At 32.2% G+C, this 20,771-nt stretch overlaps 2 protein-coding genes across 2 annotated transcripts; both read left to right on the forward strand.

Moving 5' to 3' along the window:
• The first annotated feature begins 3,808 nt into the window (after positions 1–3,808).
• LOC143549281 (uncharacterized) lies at positions 3,809–5,693 on the forward strand. The gene has a single exon (XM_077040214.1). It carries the CDS (start codon positions 3,809–3,811, stop codon positions 5,633–5,635), a length of 1,827 nt encoding a protein of 608 aa, XP_076896329.1. The 3' UTR covers positions 5,636–5,693.
• Positions 5,694–19,066: 13,373 nt separating this feature from the next.
• LOC143549282 (protein FAR1-RELATED SEQUENCE 5-like) lies at positions 19,067–19,792 on the forward strand. Its single transcript, XM_077040215.1, has 3 exons — positions 19,067–19,113; positions 19,186–19,444; positions 19,577–19,792. Exons 1-3 carry the CDS (start codon positions 19,067–19,069, stop codon positions 19,790–19,792), a joined length of 522 nt encoding a protein of 173 aa, XP_076896330.1.
• Positions 19,793–20,771: the final 979 nt, after the last annotated feature.

Consider the following 20,771-nt stretch of genomic DNA (forward strand, 5'->3'; position numbering starts at 1 on the left):
ATTGATCTTAATTTATTTCGGTAGAGGTATGAATTTCTGACATGGTACGAATCTAACACGAATTTTGTGGGATTTGGATTTGGTATAAATATGTGCAAGTTAGTTTTGGGTTGAACCTGCGAACTCATTTAGTTAAATGGGTTGGGTCAACCCGGTCGGTTATAGGTTGGCTCGTTTTCCTGTTCGTTTAAACTCGGGTACATGTCAACTTCAATACACAACCCATTTAATACCCCAATTTACATCAACCACAAACTCTTTTATTTATTTATTTATTTTATTGAATGCAATCTTTTTTATGAGAGTTTTGATTGGTTTATATCTAAATTAAGGGGGTGTTTGGGATTGTTTATTTTAGTCTACTTACAACTTATTAAAAAGTAAAAAGGTGTTTGGGTATGCTTTTGGTGTGAGAGTGATAAATTAATACGTTACATTTTTGTAACTTATTAACTTATTGAAAAGTTATAAGAATTTTTTATTAGGAATCTACACCCGCTAAATATATTGTGGATTGCTAGGCTTATGAGTAAAAAGTCTAGCTTATTCGGCTGATCATTAATTAATCAACTGGATTGTTGGCTAACTTGAGTAACTTCTAACTTCAGACTATTAAGGATGCAACTATTTGTGGACTTAAGTATCTAGAATTTTTTTTTTTAATCAAGCCCTAACTTAGAATTAGAAATACGTCCTGAATTACTCATAATTTTTAATACATATAAACATTATTTTTAATTTCGGTCATCTCTCGATAACGGGCCCTTAGCGGTGGCCAATGCCCGACTACCTTTGGCTCGCCCCTGAGTCATCATTGACAAATTCCATCTTTCTCTACACCAAATTACCTTATTAACCAAAATTTTAAAAACTTCTTGAGAGAAAATGTTTTTTTTCTATTTTCTTTACTTTTAAATTAACTTCAACCCAGACTAATTTTTTTTCGTTAAATACGGCTTAGATTTTATTTTTAGTTTTTTTTAAATGGATCTAACCCGACATGAACTCAAACATTCACAGGTTCATCCGAACATAACCTTTTGACACAAGAGTTTTTTGTCATTTGTTTTTATTCACCACAACTAATACTTTAAACTTGGTATAAGATATCCAACCCACTCAAACTATTACAAGTAACACATAAAAATAAATGGGTAGGGTCAACCCGCCAAATTGATCCAAACAAGCCACGAATTTCATATTAAGTTTGTGTCAGGTTTTTTTAGTCATGTCAGAACTTCAAACCCCTAATTTGATGTAATACCAATAATACAAACAATAATAATACATTTGACAGTTTTATCATATGCCAATAAATTCTCATGAATGTCTGTACAATAAAAAAATCCAAAAATACTAATTTCTTGAAACCCCCCATAAATCATTAATTTATTCATTTCAGCAAAAGAAATGAATATTAAAAGAAAAAAACAGAGAATAAAAAGAAGACCAGATGTTGACATGTTTTATGTCACTGTTCTTAGAAGGTCTTTTGTTTGTATGAAATGAAATGAAGATTTCTTATCTGGGATCTCTTACTCTCTCTCTCATCCAAAACCTTAGCTTTCTCTCTCTAAAAAACCTTCCTTTATTTCATCAACTCACGATCTAACCTCCTTCAGTGGTGGGCTTATTATTATTATTATTATTATTATTATTATCCCAACAACAACTTTTGTTAGTTGTTATTATTATTATTATTATTATTATTATTTGTCATTTATCATTCCCACCTGTCAATTCTTGTTTCAAGATTCTTGAGTTCTTGTTCAAGAGACTGGTCAACGATGAATTCTTGAAGCTGAGGGGATTTTAGGATGTGGGTATAAGGTAAATTCTTTTAATCTTGTTTGTTTTTTTTTCTAAAAAATATTTTTGTTTTTTTTTACTTTTAAATTATTTTGTTTATTTTCTTGATTTGGGTGTTTGATAATCAAGATTATGAATTTGAAAAGAATCAAGATTAATTGTTATTTGTCATTTTTCATTTCCACCTGTCAATTCTTGTTTCAAGATTCTTGAGTTCTTGTTCAAGAAACTGGTCAACGGTGAATTCTTGAAGCTCAGGGGACTTCAGGATGTGGGTATAAGGTAAATTCTTTTAATATTTTGTTTTTTTTTTTAAATATTTTTGGGTTTATTTTTTTAAATTATTATTTTTTTTTAGTTTCTTGATTTGGGTTTTTGATAATCAAGATTTATAATTTTGGATCTGTCTGTAATCTTTGTTTCTCTAGTTTAGAGTCTCCATTAATTTTAAGCTGAACATTTGAGATTTTTTTTTTGGGTAAATTTTTATAATTTAGGGATGTTGAGATGTTAATTTGTGGTTCAAGATTGTTTGAATTTGCTCTAAATTTTTAAAAAATATATCATATTTATATATCTTGTTCAACTTGATGAGACAGTTATGAAATTTAATTGAATGTGATGTTAGGCTGCAATTAATTGCAATTATTATTTATTAAAAGTAGTTTAAAGCAAAATTAGGCACAATCTTGTATATGATGACTTCACATGATTAAGTTTATCTTTATGCTAAATTTTGAAAATTGGACTACTTTTGTTTGACAATAAAGATTGTAAAGTTTGCTCACTTTTTTCGACAATTAATTAGGTGCACGTTAAATAGATAACCAATTTTAAGTAGAGAATTGTAACATTCGCATAATTGTTTAAACGTCTCTCTAAACATGTAACATACATGTGAAGTATTCGGTGGCAGTAACGTTGACTTTTATATATTTGGTCAACAGGAATGGGAACAGAAGTACACTGCAAAAGCTCTTTCGAAGGGTATTAATCGATGGGGGACGTTAACCAGGATTCAAATAGCAGCAGCTGGCCTCTGTTTTATGGCGATAAAAGTTTGACTAATGGCCATTATTACAACACTTATATACCAAGAACCGTTGCAGATGCAAATCCCGGGTGTGATAAAGATGGATTAAAACAAAAAATGCTTGAACATGAGGCGGTTTTCAAGAATCAGGTAACAAAAGTTGACATTTTGACTTTTGAGTGTCGGTTTCGTTAGCTAAAGCGTTGAAATTGGTAAGAATTATTTTATTTGCGAAGAAAAAACCGACGAATACGTCTAGGGGGGGGGACTTGCTGTTTGAAATTTATTATCTGGTTATCACATTGTAATCACCATAACTAATTTTTTATGTTTAGATAAACTGATTATTAAATGGTAAAATAATATTCCTAATTACCCTACTTTTAACATAAATTTTCAGGCTTTTTTATTTCGTCTCACATGACCCGTCTCAGTTTTTTTCTTTTCACAAAAAGGGTATTTTTTGGGAAATTTATGTATTAATTTGATAAATAATCAGAATTCCAAACAATAAACATTTTTTTTCTGTTTATTAGAACACCAACTATTAAAAACACATCCAAACACAGTTTTGTTACATTTGATTATCTGATTCTGATGATTTAATATCTTATAATCACTAAAAAAGCACATCCAAACACCCCCTAATTTATTTAAGAAATCAAGATCAGATTTGGGAAGTACTAGGCTCAAATCTTAATGGTCAAAGTCAAATTCTTTTCAAGAGTTCTAATGTATTTGACTTTTTTTGTGTCTAAAAAACAGGTTTTTGAACTTCACCGTCTTTATAGAAGACAAAGAGACATGATGGAAGAAGTTAAAAGAAACGAGTACCATCAACACCATATTTCGATCGACGCATCACCATCCTATGAAGATGGTCATAGATGGCAAATACCAAAATGGAATAATAATAATAATAATAATAATAATAATAATAATAATAGTTTCAAGGATTGTGAAATAATGGATAATAGACCATCAAAAGTTAGAAAAAAGTTATTTGACCTTGAACTCCCGCCTGATGACAACGATGACCATGAACACGCATCCGAAGAATCGAGTTATAGGGGCCCCGGTGGGTTACCCAATGTTAACGAACCTGTTATTGTTGAAGAGCGAATGAGTCATGGGTCAGTTAATGGTCTTCGACCCTCGGCTAAACCAAACGGGCCACTGTGTCTTGACCCGACTCGTGAAACAGGTAACGTTTATTTTGTCTTTTTTTTTATATATATTTTTTATGCCCGCGTGTTAATTGCTATGCTTGTTCTTTTAACAGGAATAACTAATAAAGTTCAGGATAATTACTGTTTTACCCCTTTACCGTTTCCCACTCTGTGTATCCCGTCGACAGATTTGGGTAATTTTCGGGGAAAGTCAAATGGTGGTTTGATTCAAAAGTTGACTTCATTACAGAGACAACAATCTTTTATATCATCTCCACTAAGCCATGCGGTTTCTAGAGACAAGTGGCATGTGAACGGACGTTACACATCAAACGAATTTTTTCACGGGTCGTCATCCAGGTCAAAAGATCCGTATACGCGTTTGCCTTCTGGTGGTTTTGATCATAGAAAGTACAATAATATTGATGACAGGTCACAAAAGATCTTTAAAGGTTCAAACTTTATAGATTTGACTGATACTACGAAAGGCATTGACTTGAATAACGACAGCAATAGCTCAAGAAAATGTGATCAAACAGTACTGCCATGGCTTCAAGCAAGACCGAATATTATTAAAAATGAAAAGATTCTCGGGTTTTCGGTTTTTGGGAATTCTTGCGTTTCGAAAAATGAATCGTCATCGCTTGTGTCCACTTCGGCTTCGCTTTGGTGCCCTCGTGAAAATGGGAAAACAAAAGGTGAAACGGAGAATCGAGGATTTGATATTAATGTCGCATGGGATGATCATGCAAACAAGGAGATTGATATGGAAGATTTTGATATTGGGAAAAAACCCGACATGGAAATCGATAAAGTCAAGAATCAGTTTGATTTGAATTCTTGTTTGACCGAGGCAGAAGATGTTTTAGTACCAGAGAAAGTGAAGAAGATAACGATGGAGATTGATTTAGAAGCGCCTGCTGTACCCGAGGAAGAAGAAGCCATTGATGATGAGTTTCTTGCCAAGGTGGCAGCTGAAGCAATAGTTGCGATGACCGGGCTGACCGAGATATCCGGTCAGCAAGATCAAGTCGGGTCCACGTCTGAGGTGGTGGTTCATTCTAATGACAATGACCGCCTCCTATGGTTTGTCGAGGTAGTTGAAAATGCGAGTTTTGTGTTGAATGAGCGGGACGAATATGAAGAGTTGACTTTGAAACAAGAGTTGACTAAAGAAGAAGATTACATGCCAAAGCCTCTGGCTTCTGATTTCCAGGAGCCAGATGAAGCAGGCCCATCAACATGCCTGGCCCGACCCAGAAGGGGCCAAGCGAGACGAGGTAGGCCCAGGAGGGATTTCCAAAGGGATATCCTTCCTGGGTTGGTTTCTCTTTCCAGACACGAGGTAACCGAAGATCTTCAGATTTTTGGAGGGTTAATGAGAGCTACCGGGCATTCTTGGAATGCAGGTCTGACGAGGAGGAACGGAACCAAGGGAAAGCGTAAGTCTGTGGTGGCGGCTGTGGAGCCACCGCCTCCTTCCGCCACCCTACCACCTCCACCACCATTGCTGGAGGTGGTGGGACTGGAGGATGGAAGCTTAACGGGGTGGGGGAAGACACCTAGACGTCCTCGAAGACAACGATGTGTTGCGGGCACTTCTGTCGTGGTCCCGCTAACGTAGTTTTGTGCATTTATTATTATTAATTGTTATATCTATATTCTACATTAACTCTGAATTATAGAGGGAGGTAAAATTGATTTATGGATTGTTGTGGGTATTGTCATATGCTGAAATTCGGGTATGGTTCAATCCGACCCATTGTGCTTTGCTAACTTGGTACTCAAAATACCGTGCGATTTTTTTCCCGTTCGAAATAACCTAAATAATTAGTACATAACCTTAAACAGAGAATCAATATTTATTAGTTGACTACTGCATATGTCTTAGTTTTTTTTAGAACGGGGACTTTCTTGTATTTAGGCTACCGCACTCTCCAAATTTGGAGAGCCCCGATGCCCTACTCTGACCAGACTATGTTGTCTTAACCGGGTCCACGCTGACTTCAGAATTTGACTTAGGTGTTCTCCCCGGAAACCATACGCCGACCGACACTTGACAATATGAGCTAACAGATGCATATGCACATATTTGAGTTAATAAATTAGCATGGCATAAGTTTCATCCTTCGCCTGGTTTACTTCATTTAGATGAAGTATGCTAGTATTGACTCCAAAATAGTCATTTTTTCCTTAAAATTATTTAGAATTTGGACTGTCATTGGAAAAATATAAAAATAAAGAGGAAGCATGCCAAATTTCGAAAGAAAGTTAGGTAGAAGACGAAATTTTGGGAAATAATGAAGGTAAAGTCCAAATTTTTTTGTAATCTTGGAACAAAAGTTCATATTTTTCTAAAACTCTTTTTTTAAAAAAAAAAACCGTATTGAGAGACTGCTTTTTTATGTTTCCTACCTTTCCCGTCCATATTTTCAAATTTTTGAAAAAAGAGATTTTGAAATCTCGTATTGAGAGACTAGATTCTACCACCACCACCACCACCACCCATCGTTCGCCTTCTACCACCACCACTACCGCCACCACCATCCGTCACCACCACCACCGTCTACCACCCGACGGTAAAGATGAAGATGAAGAAGGTGAAGATGAAGATGATGATGAAGAAAATGAAGATGAAGATGAAGATGATGGAGAAGACGGTGGTGGTGGAGGACGATGGGTGGTGGTGACGGATGGTGGTGGCGGACGATGGTGGTGGGTGGTGACGATGGTGGGTGGGTGGTGGGGGGTGGATGGTGGTGGTGGCGAACGGTGGGTGGCATTGGTGGTGGTGGGTGGTGGCGGTAGTGGTGGTGGTAGAAGGCGAACGGTGGGTGGTGGTGGTCTCTCAATACGAGATTTCAAAATCTCTTTTTCCAAGAATTTGAAAATATGGACGGGAAATATAGGAAACTGATCGGTCGTCGTCGGACCGGTCAAAAATAAAGAATAATTGTCAATGATCATCTTACGAGGTCAATGATGCAAGGAAATCTTAACAACGCAAGTTCATAATAATACAAGATTACTTAATTCATGTCATTCAAACCAAATGATTACATAAAATATTGTCTCAAATCATATATGTGAAAAAACCCTAAAACTTACAAAACCCTACACCCAGGAATGATTATGGGTGAATTAGCCGCTCATGGTTGTGGAGATCATCTTCACTTTTGTTTTTCCAATCTTCAAGCATGGATGTCCAGTGATTTCCAATGGTGTTGAACCTCTTTTATAATTGTTCTTTTATGATCTTGTAACTCTTTTTTAAAAGAAATTAATTTTCTTCCTTGTGTCCGTAACTGCCCCCAAAAGAAACCTCTCCTTGTACAGCGGTCAACTTCCGTTTTTCTTTCAATTCCTACCCTTGGGTTTTTTATTTTAATTCAGCCCACCACTGATTATCGAACCCAGCATAAGCCTATTTAGATATTCTTGCATCTAAGTTTCTTTGAAGTGAAAGCCATAATAACTTTTTGTTGCATTTTATTCCAACGACAAATGATAAACTCTTTTGGCAATGCAATTCCAAGGCTGCATTATGAATTAAAACATAGTGATCTCCTTTTTCATAATTATATTATTTAATCTATTATGTGTAGGAGTAATAAAATATAATAAAACAAAGTAAACAGCTATAATAGATAATAAAATTTATTCATTTAATAAATAATTAATATATAAATAAACGAAACCAAATTGCCTCGATCAGAAACATAAAAAAACAGTTTCTCAAGACGGTTTTTTTTGAAAAAAAAAACGTTTTGGAAAAATATGAACTTTTGCTCCAAGATTACAAAAAAATTTGGACTTTACCCCAAATTTCGTCTACTACCTAACTTTCCTTCGAAATTTGGCATGCTCCCTCTTTATTTTTATCTTTTCACAATGTGTCTTGACAGTCCAAATTCTAAATAATTTTGAGAAAAAAGGGCTATTTTAGGAATTTTAACCTATGATGGGAGTTGCTTTGAGTTTTATTATTAAAAAAACACACACAAAATAATAATAAAATAACATAACAATAATAATAATAACAATAATAATAATAATAATAATAAATAAAAAACATTGAGAGAACATGTATAGAGAAAGTGGGAATAGAGTTTATTTTTTCTTATTTTCAACAAGTTTTTATACTCACGCGTTGCGACACGCAGATATATTAGTGTGTTAAGTGATGGTGGATACACAGTTGTTTTTTTAGTACGTGACATACAATTAAAATCTGTAAGAAAACTGCACAACTAGAATCGCTTTATTCTAGGTTTCCAACTAAATTTGATTATATACACTTTTAGCTATTCAGTAGAAGTTTAAACATTTATACCTAGATGGATTGTTACCTAACCAGAGAATTGTATGTTCCCTGTTGATTACGCGCCGTCAAAGAAGACAGAAACGAAAGTCTGCCCCCGTCAACATATGGAGAACGTATAGTGGGACAGTAGTTACTCAGTAGAAGTTTAAACATTTATACCTGGATGGATTGTTACCTAACCCGAGGATTGTATGTTCCCTGTTGATTACGTGCCGTCAAAGAAGACAGAAACGGAAGTCCGCCTCCGTCAACATATGACGAATGTATAGCAGGACAGTGGACGGACGCTTACTTGATTGCATGAACGGCGAAGAGAAAGTAAGCAGGCAGCGGAAAAGTGGGTAGACAAAAACGTTAATGACATGTCTGAGCATGAAAAATGAGTTTTGTGTGTGTATGTATAATAATAATAATAATCCGTCACTATTTTGTAGTCCAAATTTAATACTTTGATTAGTAGTAAATGATAAAATTTTTGGTTAAAATTTGATATGAATAGTAAAGTTAGCGAATGGAGGAGAACATGGTTTTTAATATATATATATATATATATTTAATTAAATGTGTGGCTAATAATTGAGTTATTAAGTTCTTAAATCTCAAAATATCCCTTCCTTGTAGGAGAGAGAATAAATATGTATGTGATTGCACTAACTTTTACATCCATTACACATATGTAAAAAGTTGACTCGGTGCGTAAAAAATTCTGTAATTTTTTTACGTATATGTAACCTAAATATATTACGCACGTGTAAAAAAATCCGAAAAAAAATCGTTACACTGAGTTCTTTCGAGTTCTTAAAACTCAAAGGGGTTCTAATTTGAAATCTCCGATATATATATATATATATAGGCTTAAGTTCAGAAGAGAAATGAAATTACTGTGAGAAATGAATATGGACTACTAGTTTTATTTTATGTTTTAAATGTTTAAAAATAAATGAAAAAAATGTAAATGCAACAATAAATGCATTCTCTCTGTTCAATTAATACAACTAAAATAACCATAATAAATCTCTCTCTTTTCAATTAATACAGCTAATATAATCAAAATAAATCCTCTCTAATTAATAACTATCAAAACATATTATTTTTTTTTCCAATTGATATACTTAGAAAAAATATTGTTATAAATAATAATAAAAAAATTATCATACAAATGTGTTTATTAAATATAAACAATAAATATACAACATACACAAAATTATATAACCTAAGCTTGTTTTGAGCAATAAAAACGTACAAAATACAAAAGAGTATACAACTTACATATGTAATTCGACATCAACAATTATATAAACTAGAAAAAGATACACACATCCTATACGTGTGTAGGTTATATGTTTTTCGTGTGTAGGTAATATGTTTTCTTATTCTTAAAACAAATGTATGTCATATGTTTTTGTGTAGGTTGTATATTTTTTATTGATATTTAATGCTAACATATGTAAGATAGTTTTTGTATTATTCATCACAATGTACCTACGTGTTGATGGATATTGATATATTGAGTTGGAAGAAATTGGTTTTCGATAGAAAAAATATTTAATGTATGAATAAATTGTATTTAAATGTGTAGGATAAAATTTTCGAGTGTAGGTTATATGTTTTTCGTGTGTAGGTTATACGTTTTCGTGTGCGTGTGTAGTTTATTGATGCTGAATTTTGTGTGTCGGTTATATGTTTTCTTATTCTTAGAACAAGTGTAGGTTATATGTTTTTGTGTAGGTTGTGTCCTTTTTTGTTGATATTTAATGTAAACACGTGCAAGATAGTTTTTTGTATTATTCATCACAATGTAAATACGTGTTGATTGATATTAATATATTGAGTTGGAAGAAATTGGTTTTGGTTAAAAAGAAATTTTAATGTATGAATAAATTGTACCTATGTAGGATAAAAATTCAAGAAAGAAAAAAATAAGTTATAAAAATAAATGAATTCTTTATATTTTCCAATTATAAAAACTTGATTAGTTATATTAATTAAATAGATAACTATTATATTTATTAGTTATATTAATTGAACATGGAGCATGCATTAATACTTTCCTTATTTATCTTTAAGCATTTAAAACCTAAATTAAAATTAGTGGCTCATATTCATTCCTTACATTTATCACAGTAATATCATTTCTCTCATGAACCATCCGCTATATATATATATATATATATATATATATATATATATATATATATATATGGTAAGGTTAAAATGAAAACCCACTTGAGTTGTGAAAACCCGCGAAAACCCTATGTAACATCGTTTTTTTTTTGTTACATGTAATATATGTTCTAACATTTAATACAAAACATCGAAATATCAAAAAAAAATGTTTTGCTATTTTTTAACATTTTTTTACTAATTTTTATATATGTTTTCAGGAGAAAAAAAGTTACATTTATATTTTTTATTCACTTTAATTGTAAATAAAAACCCTATGTAACATCGTTTTTTTTTGTTACATGTAATATATGTTGTAACATTTAATACAAAACATCGAAATATCAAAAAAAAATGTTTTGCTATTTTTTAACATTTTTTTACTAATTTTTATATATGTTTTCAGGAGAAAAAAAGTTACTTTATTTTCTTTCTCAATTTCAATTAAATATTACTTTTTATACATTTTATCATTACCTTTTCTCTTTCCTTCACTCACAACTATTTTCAAAATATATTAAAAAATTATAGGGGATGAACAGTAACTTTTCAAATATACAGAAAAATCACTATTTTTTCTAAAATATAAAAAAACTCTTCACTCACAATACCCTGAATCACCCTCTAAATTATAAAAACACCCCTCACATAATATAAGGGGTTGGATATATATATATATATATATATATATATATATATATATATATATATATAAATTTATGACACATCTATGTTTGAACTTGAAAAAATTAACTTGGCCAAACTTGAAGTATGACTCAAACTTTATGCATATATAGTAGAAACTCTATAAAATAATACATTTGGGACCACCAAAATTTATTAATTAAAAGAGTTATTAATTAATCGATAAATTAATAATTATTAATTTATATATTAATTAATATTTTATTAATTTATAGTATAATGTTCTGACTCACCCAGAAGAAAATGTAGTTGCACAGTTGTTGACTGATGAAGAAATTATTGAAAGCGTTATTGGAATTAATAAAGATGATATCGATGAAGAAGATGATAAAAGTTCTACAATGGAGCCCCCTTCGCGAAACGAAGCTATTAAAGCGGCAATCACATTGAACAATTTCTTGTTGAGCTATGAGAAAACAACACCAGAAGTTCTTACCATGCTAAGAAAAATTAGAGACGAAATTCAAGGGGAAATTGATTTCAACAAAAAACAAAAGACAATTAAGTCATTTTTCAAGAAACCTTCATAAATCATTCATGTAATATGCTATATATAAGGAATTATTAATTTATATTTTATATAGGGTCTAAAGAAATTATCAAAAATGTATTATCTTATAATTTTAGCGAATTATTAATTTAGCACCCTATCCCCGAGTCGGGACCGGCAAAAAATATTATCTTAGAGAGTTTATTAAATAATCGAGTATTAATTTATCGAGTTTCTACTCTCTAAGATAGATGTTGAAACGTGGCCAGTCAGCTTCTGTTGTATGATTTTAGGCATACGGGTCGTATAGCATATGTATTTTGTCACTTTTATGAAGAATCTTCTTTATTTTCTTTTTCATATTATTTTCTCATACATACATAAAGAGCACATTATTAGACATATATAAATTAAAGTCCATCGTCATATCTAATCTATCTAACTATTATATAAAAGCAACATGGCTTTCACATGGCTTTTAATTAAACTATCCACATAAGATTCCACCTCAATAATTTCCAAAATTATAATTTACATCTAATACGTTATTTAATTTTAATCTACTTATCTATATTATTAAAACAAAATCATTCTTCTATAAGGTAAATCCATAAGATAAAAATATGTTGTATTAAATATATTTTTAGATATATAAGTATATTTTAATATGTTTTTGAGACCGCAAGGTATGTTATTACGTATATTATTAAATTTAACATTTTTGTTGTATTTTTTTAACCACCCGTGTATTACACGGGTTATATCCTAGTATGTATACTAAATTATTAATAATTGCATACACTACTGGAAAGTAGGCCTTTAATGATGCGCAATGCGCATCATTAAAGGAGGTAGATGACACGCCAAAGCGTGTTAAGGAAGGCCCTGTCATAAAATAAATATGACGCGAATTTGTTTGTCATCTTTTTATGACATGCGTTCTTGACATCATTTTTGACACGCATTTGCGTGTCATGGTTTCAAGTAATAAAAATGGTTATTGACACGCAATTAATGTATATAATACAACTTAAAATTCATGCATAGCAAAGCAATCCATTTCATATAATATTTCATAAAATACTAAAAAACTTTCAAAATTAACAATATTTCAAAGTTAACATTTCATTAACGCTGATACAAAATTTCACTAGTAACTAAACGATGTCAAAAAAAGTCTACCATTCTTCACGAATTCCAATCAATATCATCATCCGTGTATTCATCGTTCCCTCTCCCAAGCTGAGAAAAATATTAGATTAGTGAAAGATGATTAAAATTAGATGAAACATGCTAATTATGTTGAAAGCTTTACCTAACCCATTGCGGCATCTATGAAAGGGCGGACATCACTTGGTAATTTGATTTTTGTTAGCAAATTATCAACATGGTTGTGTAGGATGCAACAATAACTTTGGTATATCTTGTTGCCACTATACCCTTAATCTGCTCATCTTCTTAGCTATGTCAAAAGAAAAAAGAAAAAAAAAAACCTTTAAAGGCAAGACAGTAGCTTAAATTCATAGTTTCTAAAAGTGTTAACGTTTAAATATATAAAAACCATACAAATATTACCTTCCAGAGACCATAATAATGTAATGCATATTATCCACACCAATACCCTTGTCGATCGCCTTTGTTCTGCAGCAACAAAATAGTTGAAAAAAAAAACATACATTAGTATCTTCCATCTTTTAACTCGTGCTATTCGGTTATATACTTCTTTTACATAATGTACATTTCTTCATGATGGTTAGATCTATATACATACAGACAAACATGAAGACTTAATTATGATGAGATTCATTAACCAAAATGACAGTGATGAAATGATAACGATGGCAGATGTTATAAAACATACTTTTGTTTATTTTATTTGAAGAATAGTATTATTTTCCACATAAATAATATATTTTTAATTTTTTTAGTTAAGTGCATTTTTTTTCCTCTCAGACCCTCACTTTGTGAGGCCAATGCGCCTTGAGTGCAACTAGCGCATTTGATAACTATAAGTAATACAGGCTAATAAGTATAGGGTTACATTCTTGAGATTTATACACTTGAATTCATTCGAGATATGATAGCTATATAATTTAATACATAGTCACAGAATACTTATAAGTTACCTCTACATAATATTTTTAAAAACTTTGATGAATATTTGCAACCTATAACATAAATCAGCATGGAAACACAACCTAAACTACAACAATCCTGAAATCTAAACATTGAAACATATGGCCTAAAGTCCTAAACTAAAGAACAGCGATGAACACGAATCAAATGAATACATGTTTGATCATATGAAACAGAACCGAAGGGAATTGTAGATGCACAAAAAAACGAAGACTTAACAAACATGGTAAACACTAACTTAACCAGCATAAGGACCTTATATTATTTTCAAATTTCAACAACAAATATCTACACCCTAATATAGTTTTGTACATCAATCAGTCTGTACTCTTAATAACCAGAGCCCTAACCGTAGTACCACACCTGCAACTAGTTAAACTTCATGTTGTTTTGGTATGACTAGCCACATAACATCAACAAATATATAACATCATCAAATATACAGCATACTTTTGAAGTTAAACTCATAATGTAATTCACCGATAGGGGTGTAAACTAGCTGCGACAGATTGTCTGTATCGAACAAAACATGAATCGATTAAGCGAAAATAGTATACAGACCTTCGGATTCTGTGAAAGATATGGTGGATAGACCGAACCGATCTCTGAAATGAGCAGTGGCTTCTTCATCTTTCGTCCAGATAGAAGCATTCGATGATTAAATTGCAAGGATTGCTGTTCTTCGTGAAGACGATTACAGAAGCAACGATCACGATTGTGAAAAGTCACAATTATTCGTGATGCCCTAGGTCTTTTCTCAATCTGTCATTTGTGTTTCCGATTTGGCCTTCAATGCTTCAAGTATGCAGGTATTTCTTCCAATCTACAGGATAGGGGAGATTGAACCGAGGGTTTTACTGGTGCTAGGGCATTGTTATGATGTTTTGATGTGAATTATATGGTGTATCCGAGAAACAGCCTGTAATTAGGTTGAATTTTATAATATGGAATTCGAATTTTAAAGTATGAACACAGGAGAATAAATTGAATTCTATGAGTTTTGAGGTTTGTTAGAGTTTCACAGAAGCTTAATTTCTTCCATTATGTTGTAGTGTTCTATATCCCAATGGATAAGGGTGTAAACGAGCCGATCCGAGCTGCGCTAGTTAAGGCTCGATCTCGATATATCAAGCTCAGACTTGAGGTTGTTTATTAATGGAGTCAAACTAAAAGCTCAAGTCATTTAATTAAGCTTGGCTCGATTCAATTTTTTAACAAGCCGGGGTTTAGAATTATAAGGTGACACACAAAGATGACAAAATTATTCAAAGAGTATTTCCGTGTTTTTTTTCTAACTTTTTATGACACTAAAATGATGACACACAAAATATATGTGGCATCTTTCCTTTAAATTTTATAAAAGATAGACAATTTTTTATGGCACACGGCTTGTTTGTCATATTTCGCATGTCATTAAAGGTATATTTTCTAGTAGTAATACAACGAAAAAACCATAGACTAATTTCTAGCTTCATATGTGTTTTGTCCATTATTGAAAAATCATCAAAATCCGGGATACATATGTGTAAAGTTTTTTGCTTGATTAAGTTTTTGATATAGAGTTAATAATTATATTACAAAACTGGATTCTTGCTTTGAATAATCGTCAACGTTGCTTTTTTGCTTTTGATTTTGTTTTGAATACAGGGAGAAATTGGAAATAGAGCACTGAGATATTTTAGGAATTCATTTCATGATCAATTCATCATTATCAACATTTGGTCAAGAAGACACTTGACATTTATTTTACATCACCTAGTAAATTTAGTTTTTTAATATGTAATAACATTTGATCATAAATATTATCTTTATACACACAATATTTAATATAACAATATCGGTATGAAGATTTTATTTTTAAAATAAATCTAATACAACGATGTTTTACCTTTGCTATAATTTACAGTTACATTGACTTTCTTAAAAGTCAATGCTGACACTGATTTTAATGCCTCCTCTCAACGATAGTATAGTTGTGGATTCAACGATAGTATAGATATAAGCATAGATCCAATCATTTTCATGTCATAAGATTCCATTGTGCTTTCATGTTGCTGAACGATAACCGCCTTGAGGTCCGAAAATTGTTCAAAAGTCAAGTCTTTGAATTCCATTGTGTTAACATTTACCTTGAAATACCGATCACCCTCACCAACTTCAACACTCACCGTAGATACGATCCATGGCGATACCCAAAATACCTGCTTAGTGCCTTCGAACGTTTCTAACTCGGGTATAACTTCGGTGGTGAAGTCTACAATAGTGGTGTAGTCAAAACTATTATCCTTGATCCTATAATGATAATAAAAATCATTAAATAACAAGAACTCACAGTAAAGTAATATATAATACCAATATAATAGCCAAGAATCAAGATACATACATACAGATTACTAGATTAGTAGATTACGAACCGAATTAAACTAAGTGCAATTCAAATATGTACGGATATTAGGGTTTTGAACAATATAAGACCATCTCCAACGGTTTTTAGTTCAAACCAGCCACATCATTGTCACATCAGCTTCTTAAAAACCACATTTTTTACTTCAACAACACAACTTCTCAAACCATCTTTACATCATCACTTACTTTTACATTTATTTTAAATAAGAATTTCACAATACTATAAAATATTTAATTTTTATAATTTTATTTAAATAAATAGCAATATAATAAAAAATTAGTAAAAATAGATTAACTAAAATATAACAAATAGATAAAAACAATTACATAATTTAAAATGATAATTACTCTTGAGAGAGCTTATTAAGGATCTAGATCTTGTGATTACATCGATGCTCATGTTGACTAGGTATACTGTTATGCTCGAGATACGTTAGTGTGTGTGATGTGTAGGTTGAGAGAACAATTCGGCAGAGTAACGAGAGAATTCAAGGAATAATTAGAACTGTTACTATTAGAATAGATTACAGGGGTATATATAGGAAGATGACCCCATTTGTTAAACTTAACTTAACGAATAGGTCATTCGTTACAAATACCTTAATGAATAAATATGCTTATTCGTTAATACTTTAAGTGATAGCGAATGACCCTCATTCGTTATCTCATTTGTTAAATAGGGTTAACGAATGAGTTTACAATTAGACGAATAACGAATGTAACACGCAATAGAGCGAATGGCCTTTTTGCCATAATTACATTATAACCCCTATACTTTAAACTATACATTAATAACCTTGATAAAGATCGAGACGTACAAAACATGTATTAACAAACTCCCCCTCGTCTCGAGCTCTTTATCTCTGGAACATCTTGGTCTTCCAGTCAACGCAACTGTGTATCTTGTATGCATAACAGACTCTAACAACCTTCTGAAACTGCATAGCAAGCTCGTAGTCACTTACGTTAGCAAATCTGATCTGACTAGTAAATAGCGCATCGTTGTCAGACTCAGATAAGTTAACTAGCCACATTGGGATTATAACTCAATAATTTCACAGTTTTCGAGGTCATTCGTTCAAATTTGAACTAAGGAATGGCCTCATTCGTTAACTTATTTTCCTGATTCGTCAATAATTTTGAACGAATAAGGATTCATTCGTTAAACTTTAATAAATATATGTTATTCGTTAATGTTTCAAACGAAAGAGAGTGTCATTCGTTAAATTCTTAACGAATGATACATTAAATCCATTCCATTTGTTAATGGTCACATGGATGTCATTCATTCGTTATGCACAACGGAAGCGAATGTATTTATAAAGAATGAGAAACTCATTCGTTATGATTAAATAACGAATGGTATTACATTCGTTAAACCATTTTAACGAATCACCAAGTTCCTTAGTGAATCAGACAAAATTCTCATTTAAGGAATTAAATAATATTTAAATCCAATTTAGGGTTTTAAACAAAGAATTAAATATTCAACTAAACCCATTTAGGTTTTAATTGCATACATTAAAATTACCCGATCACCATTGATCGGTAATTCTTAACTTAAGCGGATTTTTACGTTAAATGCACAACCGATACCAGTTGTAAGTTACGTTAAGAACGATTAACTTAAATCTTTTTGGGGATCAATTCTTTTCCTTTTCTTTTTGAATTATTCGCTAGCTTGGTAAATCGAAACTAAAGCAGAATTGAAAAAGAAAGAAAAATCTTTTTGAATTTTCAAAAAATTTCAAATAACAAATAATGAAAAACATTAAACGACTAAACTATTAAAGCAGTACATATTTTTGTGAGTTGAGCAGGGAATCATATTGACGAAACTATCACTAAGTAACACTTCAATTTCGATGATTATTATACACGTAACCCAACGATGATTGTAGATATAATTGTCCTTTTAAACTTTTCACAGACTTGTCGGAAACTTTACGATATGCTTTAATTTGGTTCAATTAGGCACAAAACCATATGTGGACCCCATCAATCAGATATAACATTTCTATCTTTTATACAGTGAATATCACATGTACGTTTTTCTTTTGATTTTTTTCAAATTTTGATTAACTATGACTCATGCAAAAATAATAACAAGAAAATAAAGCAGAATGTCAAAATTTTCCCTTAAGATCGGTATTACTACACTTAGATAAGGTTCCATTTCAACAAAATAAAAAGATAAAAAATAAGTTGAAATTGCATAAAATCTTAACCCTCAATTCGGATAATCTCGAATTATCGCGCGGAGAAAGTCCAAGATTTTATACGAAATACTAAGAAAATATAGCAGAATACTCAAATATTAACCCTCAGGTCAGATAATCTTATCGCGCAGGAGATGATCCAATATTTGAATAAAAATAAAGAAAAAATAAAGTTGAATTTCTTTGCAAAATAAAATAAAAACAAAGCAGAATTTTCTTCAAAAAATGAAAGCATGCACACACAGTAATCATTTTGACTTTTGACTTTTCTTTAAATCAGATATAGTATCAATCTTTCAAGATGTAATTCCACTAGGTTCGGCATTCATTATCTTTATATCTTATCAGTTGCTATATAATCTGTCAAGCCTATCTTCGCATATCATATTGCTGGCCTTATGGTAATTTTTAATCTAGTTTATCCATGTACTAGATCAATCCCATCAATGTACTATCATTTTCCCTTTTTGCTTCAAAACTCATTTTGATGATTGTCGATAGGTTTACCCACAACATGAGTCATTTGGAGGATTTTTTTTCCAATTCAAAGTTGTTGACGGTGTGCTAAGGTCTATATTCTGGTCTGACGGCGTATCTATATGCAACTACAATATGTTTGGTGAAGTGCTAGCTTTTGATGCAACATACTCAACAAACAGGTAACAAATATCGCGTTATGTTTCTCGGAAACAAATTATAATTCTATTTTACCACACTTTATTTTAATTTAGGCATGACATGATTTTTGTCCCTTTCACGGGCGTTGACTGTCACAAGAAATGTGTTACCTTCGGTGCCGGCTTAATACATTCCGAAACGATTGACTCATACCAGTGGTTACTAGATGCGTTCCTATCAGCTCATGGCAAGCAGCCCAGGTTAGTGTTGACAGATCAAGATCCAGCAATGAAACAAGCGGTTTCATCTGTTTTGACTGAATCTACACATAGACTGTGCATGTGGCACATTACAAACAAAATACCTGTTAAGGTATGTATACACCTTTCAACAAGAATGTTCTATTCCTGTTCTTAATTATTTTGGTATGCGACGGTCATTTTAAGTTAGTTATTGGCTCTATTGCACGTTCAACAATACTAGTTACTTTTTTTTGTTTTATAGCTGAAGGGTGAGATTCAGGTTAATGAAGAAATTAGATGTCGTGTTAACAAGCTGGTTTGGAACGTATTCATCAAGCCCGACACGTTTGAATCCAGATGGCATGATTTGATTGACGAATTTAATTTAACAGAAAACAAATGGTTAAAAGACATGTTTGCTATTAGGGAAAGTTGGGTTCCGGCTTACTTTAGAGATATTCCAATGAGTGTTGTTTGATGAAGACTACCTCACGTTCTGAGAGTTGCAACTCACAATTCAAAGTATATTCTAGCCCTGGCAACAATCATGTTCAATTCATGAACTGCTTTGAAATGGCATTGAATGCTCAACGACACGTGCAGCGCGGATTGTAAAATGATACCACAACAAAGACACCGCCGTTAGAGACCCGTTTGCCAATCGAGCGTCACGCCTCCTACGTCTACACTATAACAATTTTCAAAGAAGTTCATAAAGAGATTACAAAGGGATTGTATCATTTTGCGCGTACACGTGTTTACTCCGCAGATGGACTAAACATTCATCTTATCAATCACAAAGACAAACGCAATGGGTTTGTTGGCGAATTTAAGGTACATCTCCTGTCATGTAACAAAATATCTTACATTTGTCACTTACCTACTGTCATGTCACTAACTACTCACCCTGATCGAACGTATACTGCAGGTGACTCACAATCCCAATGACAACACATTTTCATGTTCCTGTAAGAGTTTCACTCGCATCAGCTACCTGTGTAGACACATCTTCAACGTCCTCCAAATCGAGCTAATTGATGAAATCCCTGAAAAATACATTCCATCTCGATGGAGGAGTGACGGCCTACCCTCATCACTGTTCAAGATTGAAACCAGATACGGCGTTCCCCTTGATGAAAGATTTAAACTAAGGCAACAGTTTTTGTCTTTGACCAATCAGTGCGCCGACCGTGCACGAGGAAACATATAACTTCTCCAATCTTTGGTCGATCAGATGCATCAGATCAAGGACAAAATATGGGAAAAAATTCCTATAGAACCTTCCTATGATACCAACTCCGCCATAATACAAGATTTGATTGACTACAAGCTACCTGAGCAAATCACAATAAAGCCACCAACAGGGATTAAAAATAAGGGTTCAGGATCTCGCAAGCGCAAGATTGGTCCAGGCGAGAAGGCTAAGAAGAAAAGCAAAAAACCAAAACGTTTTTGTG

The sequence above is a fragment of the Bidens hawaiensis genome, unplaced genomic scaffold, assembly GCF_021521415.1.
Source record: "Bidens hawaiensis isolate Kalapana, Puna unplaced genomic scaffold, B.hawaiensis_p1.1 tig00015453_1, whole genome shotgun sequence".
NCBI lineage: Eukaryota > Viridiplantae > Streptophyta > Magnoliopsida > Asterales > Asteraceae > Bidens > Bidens hawaiensis.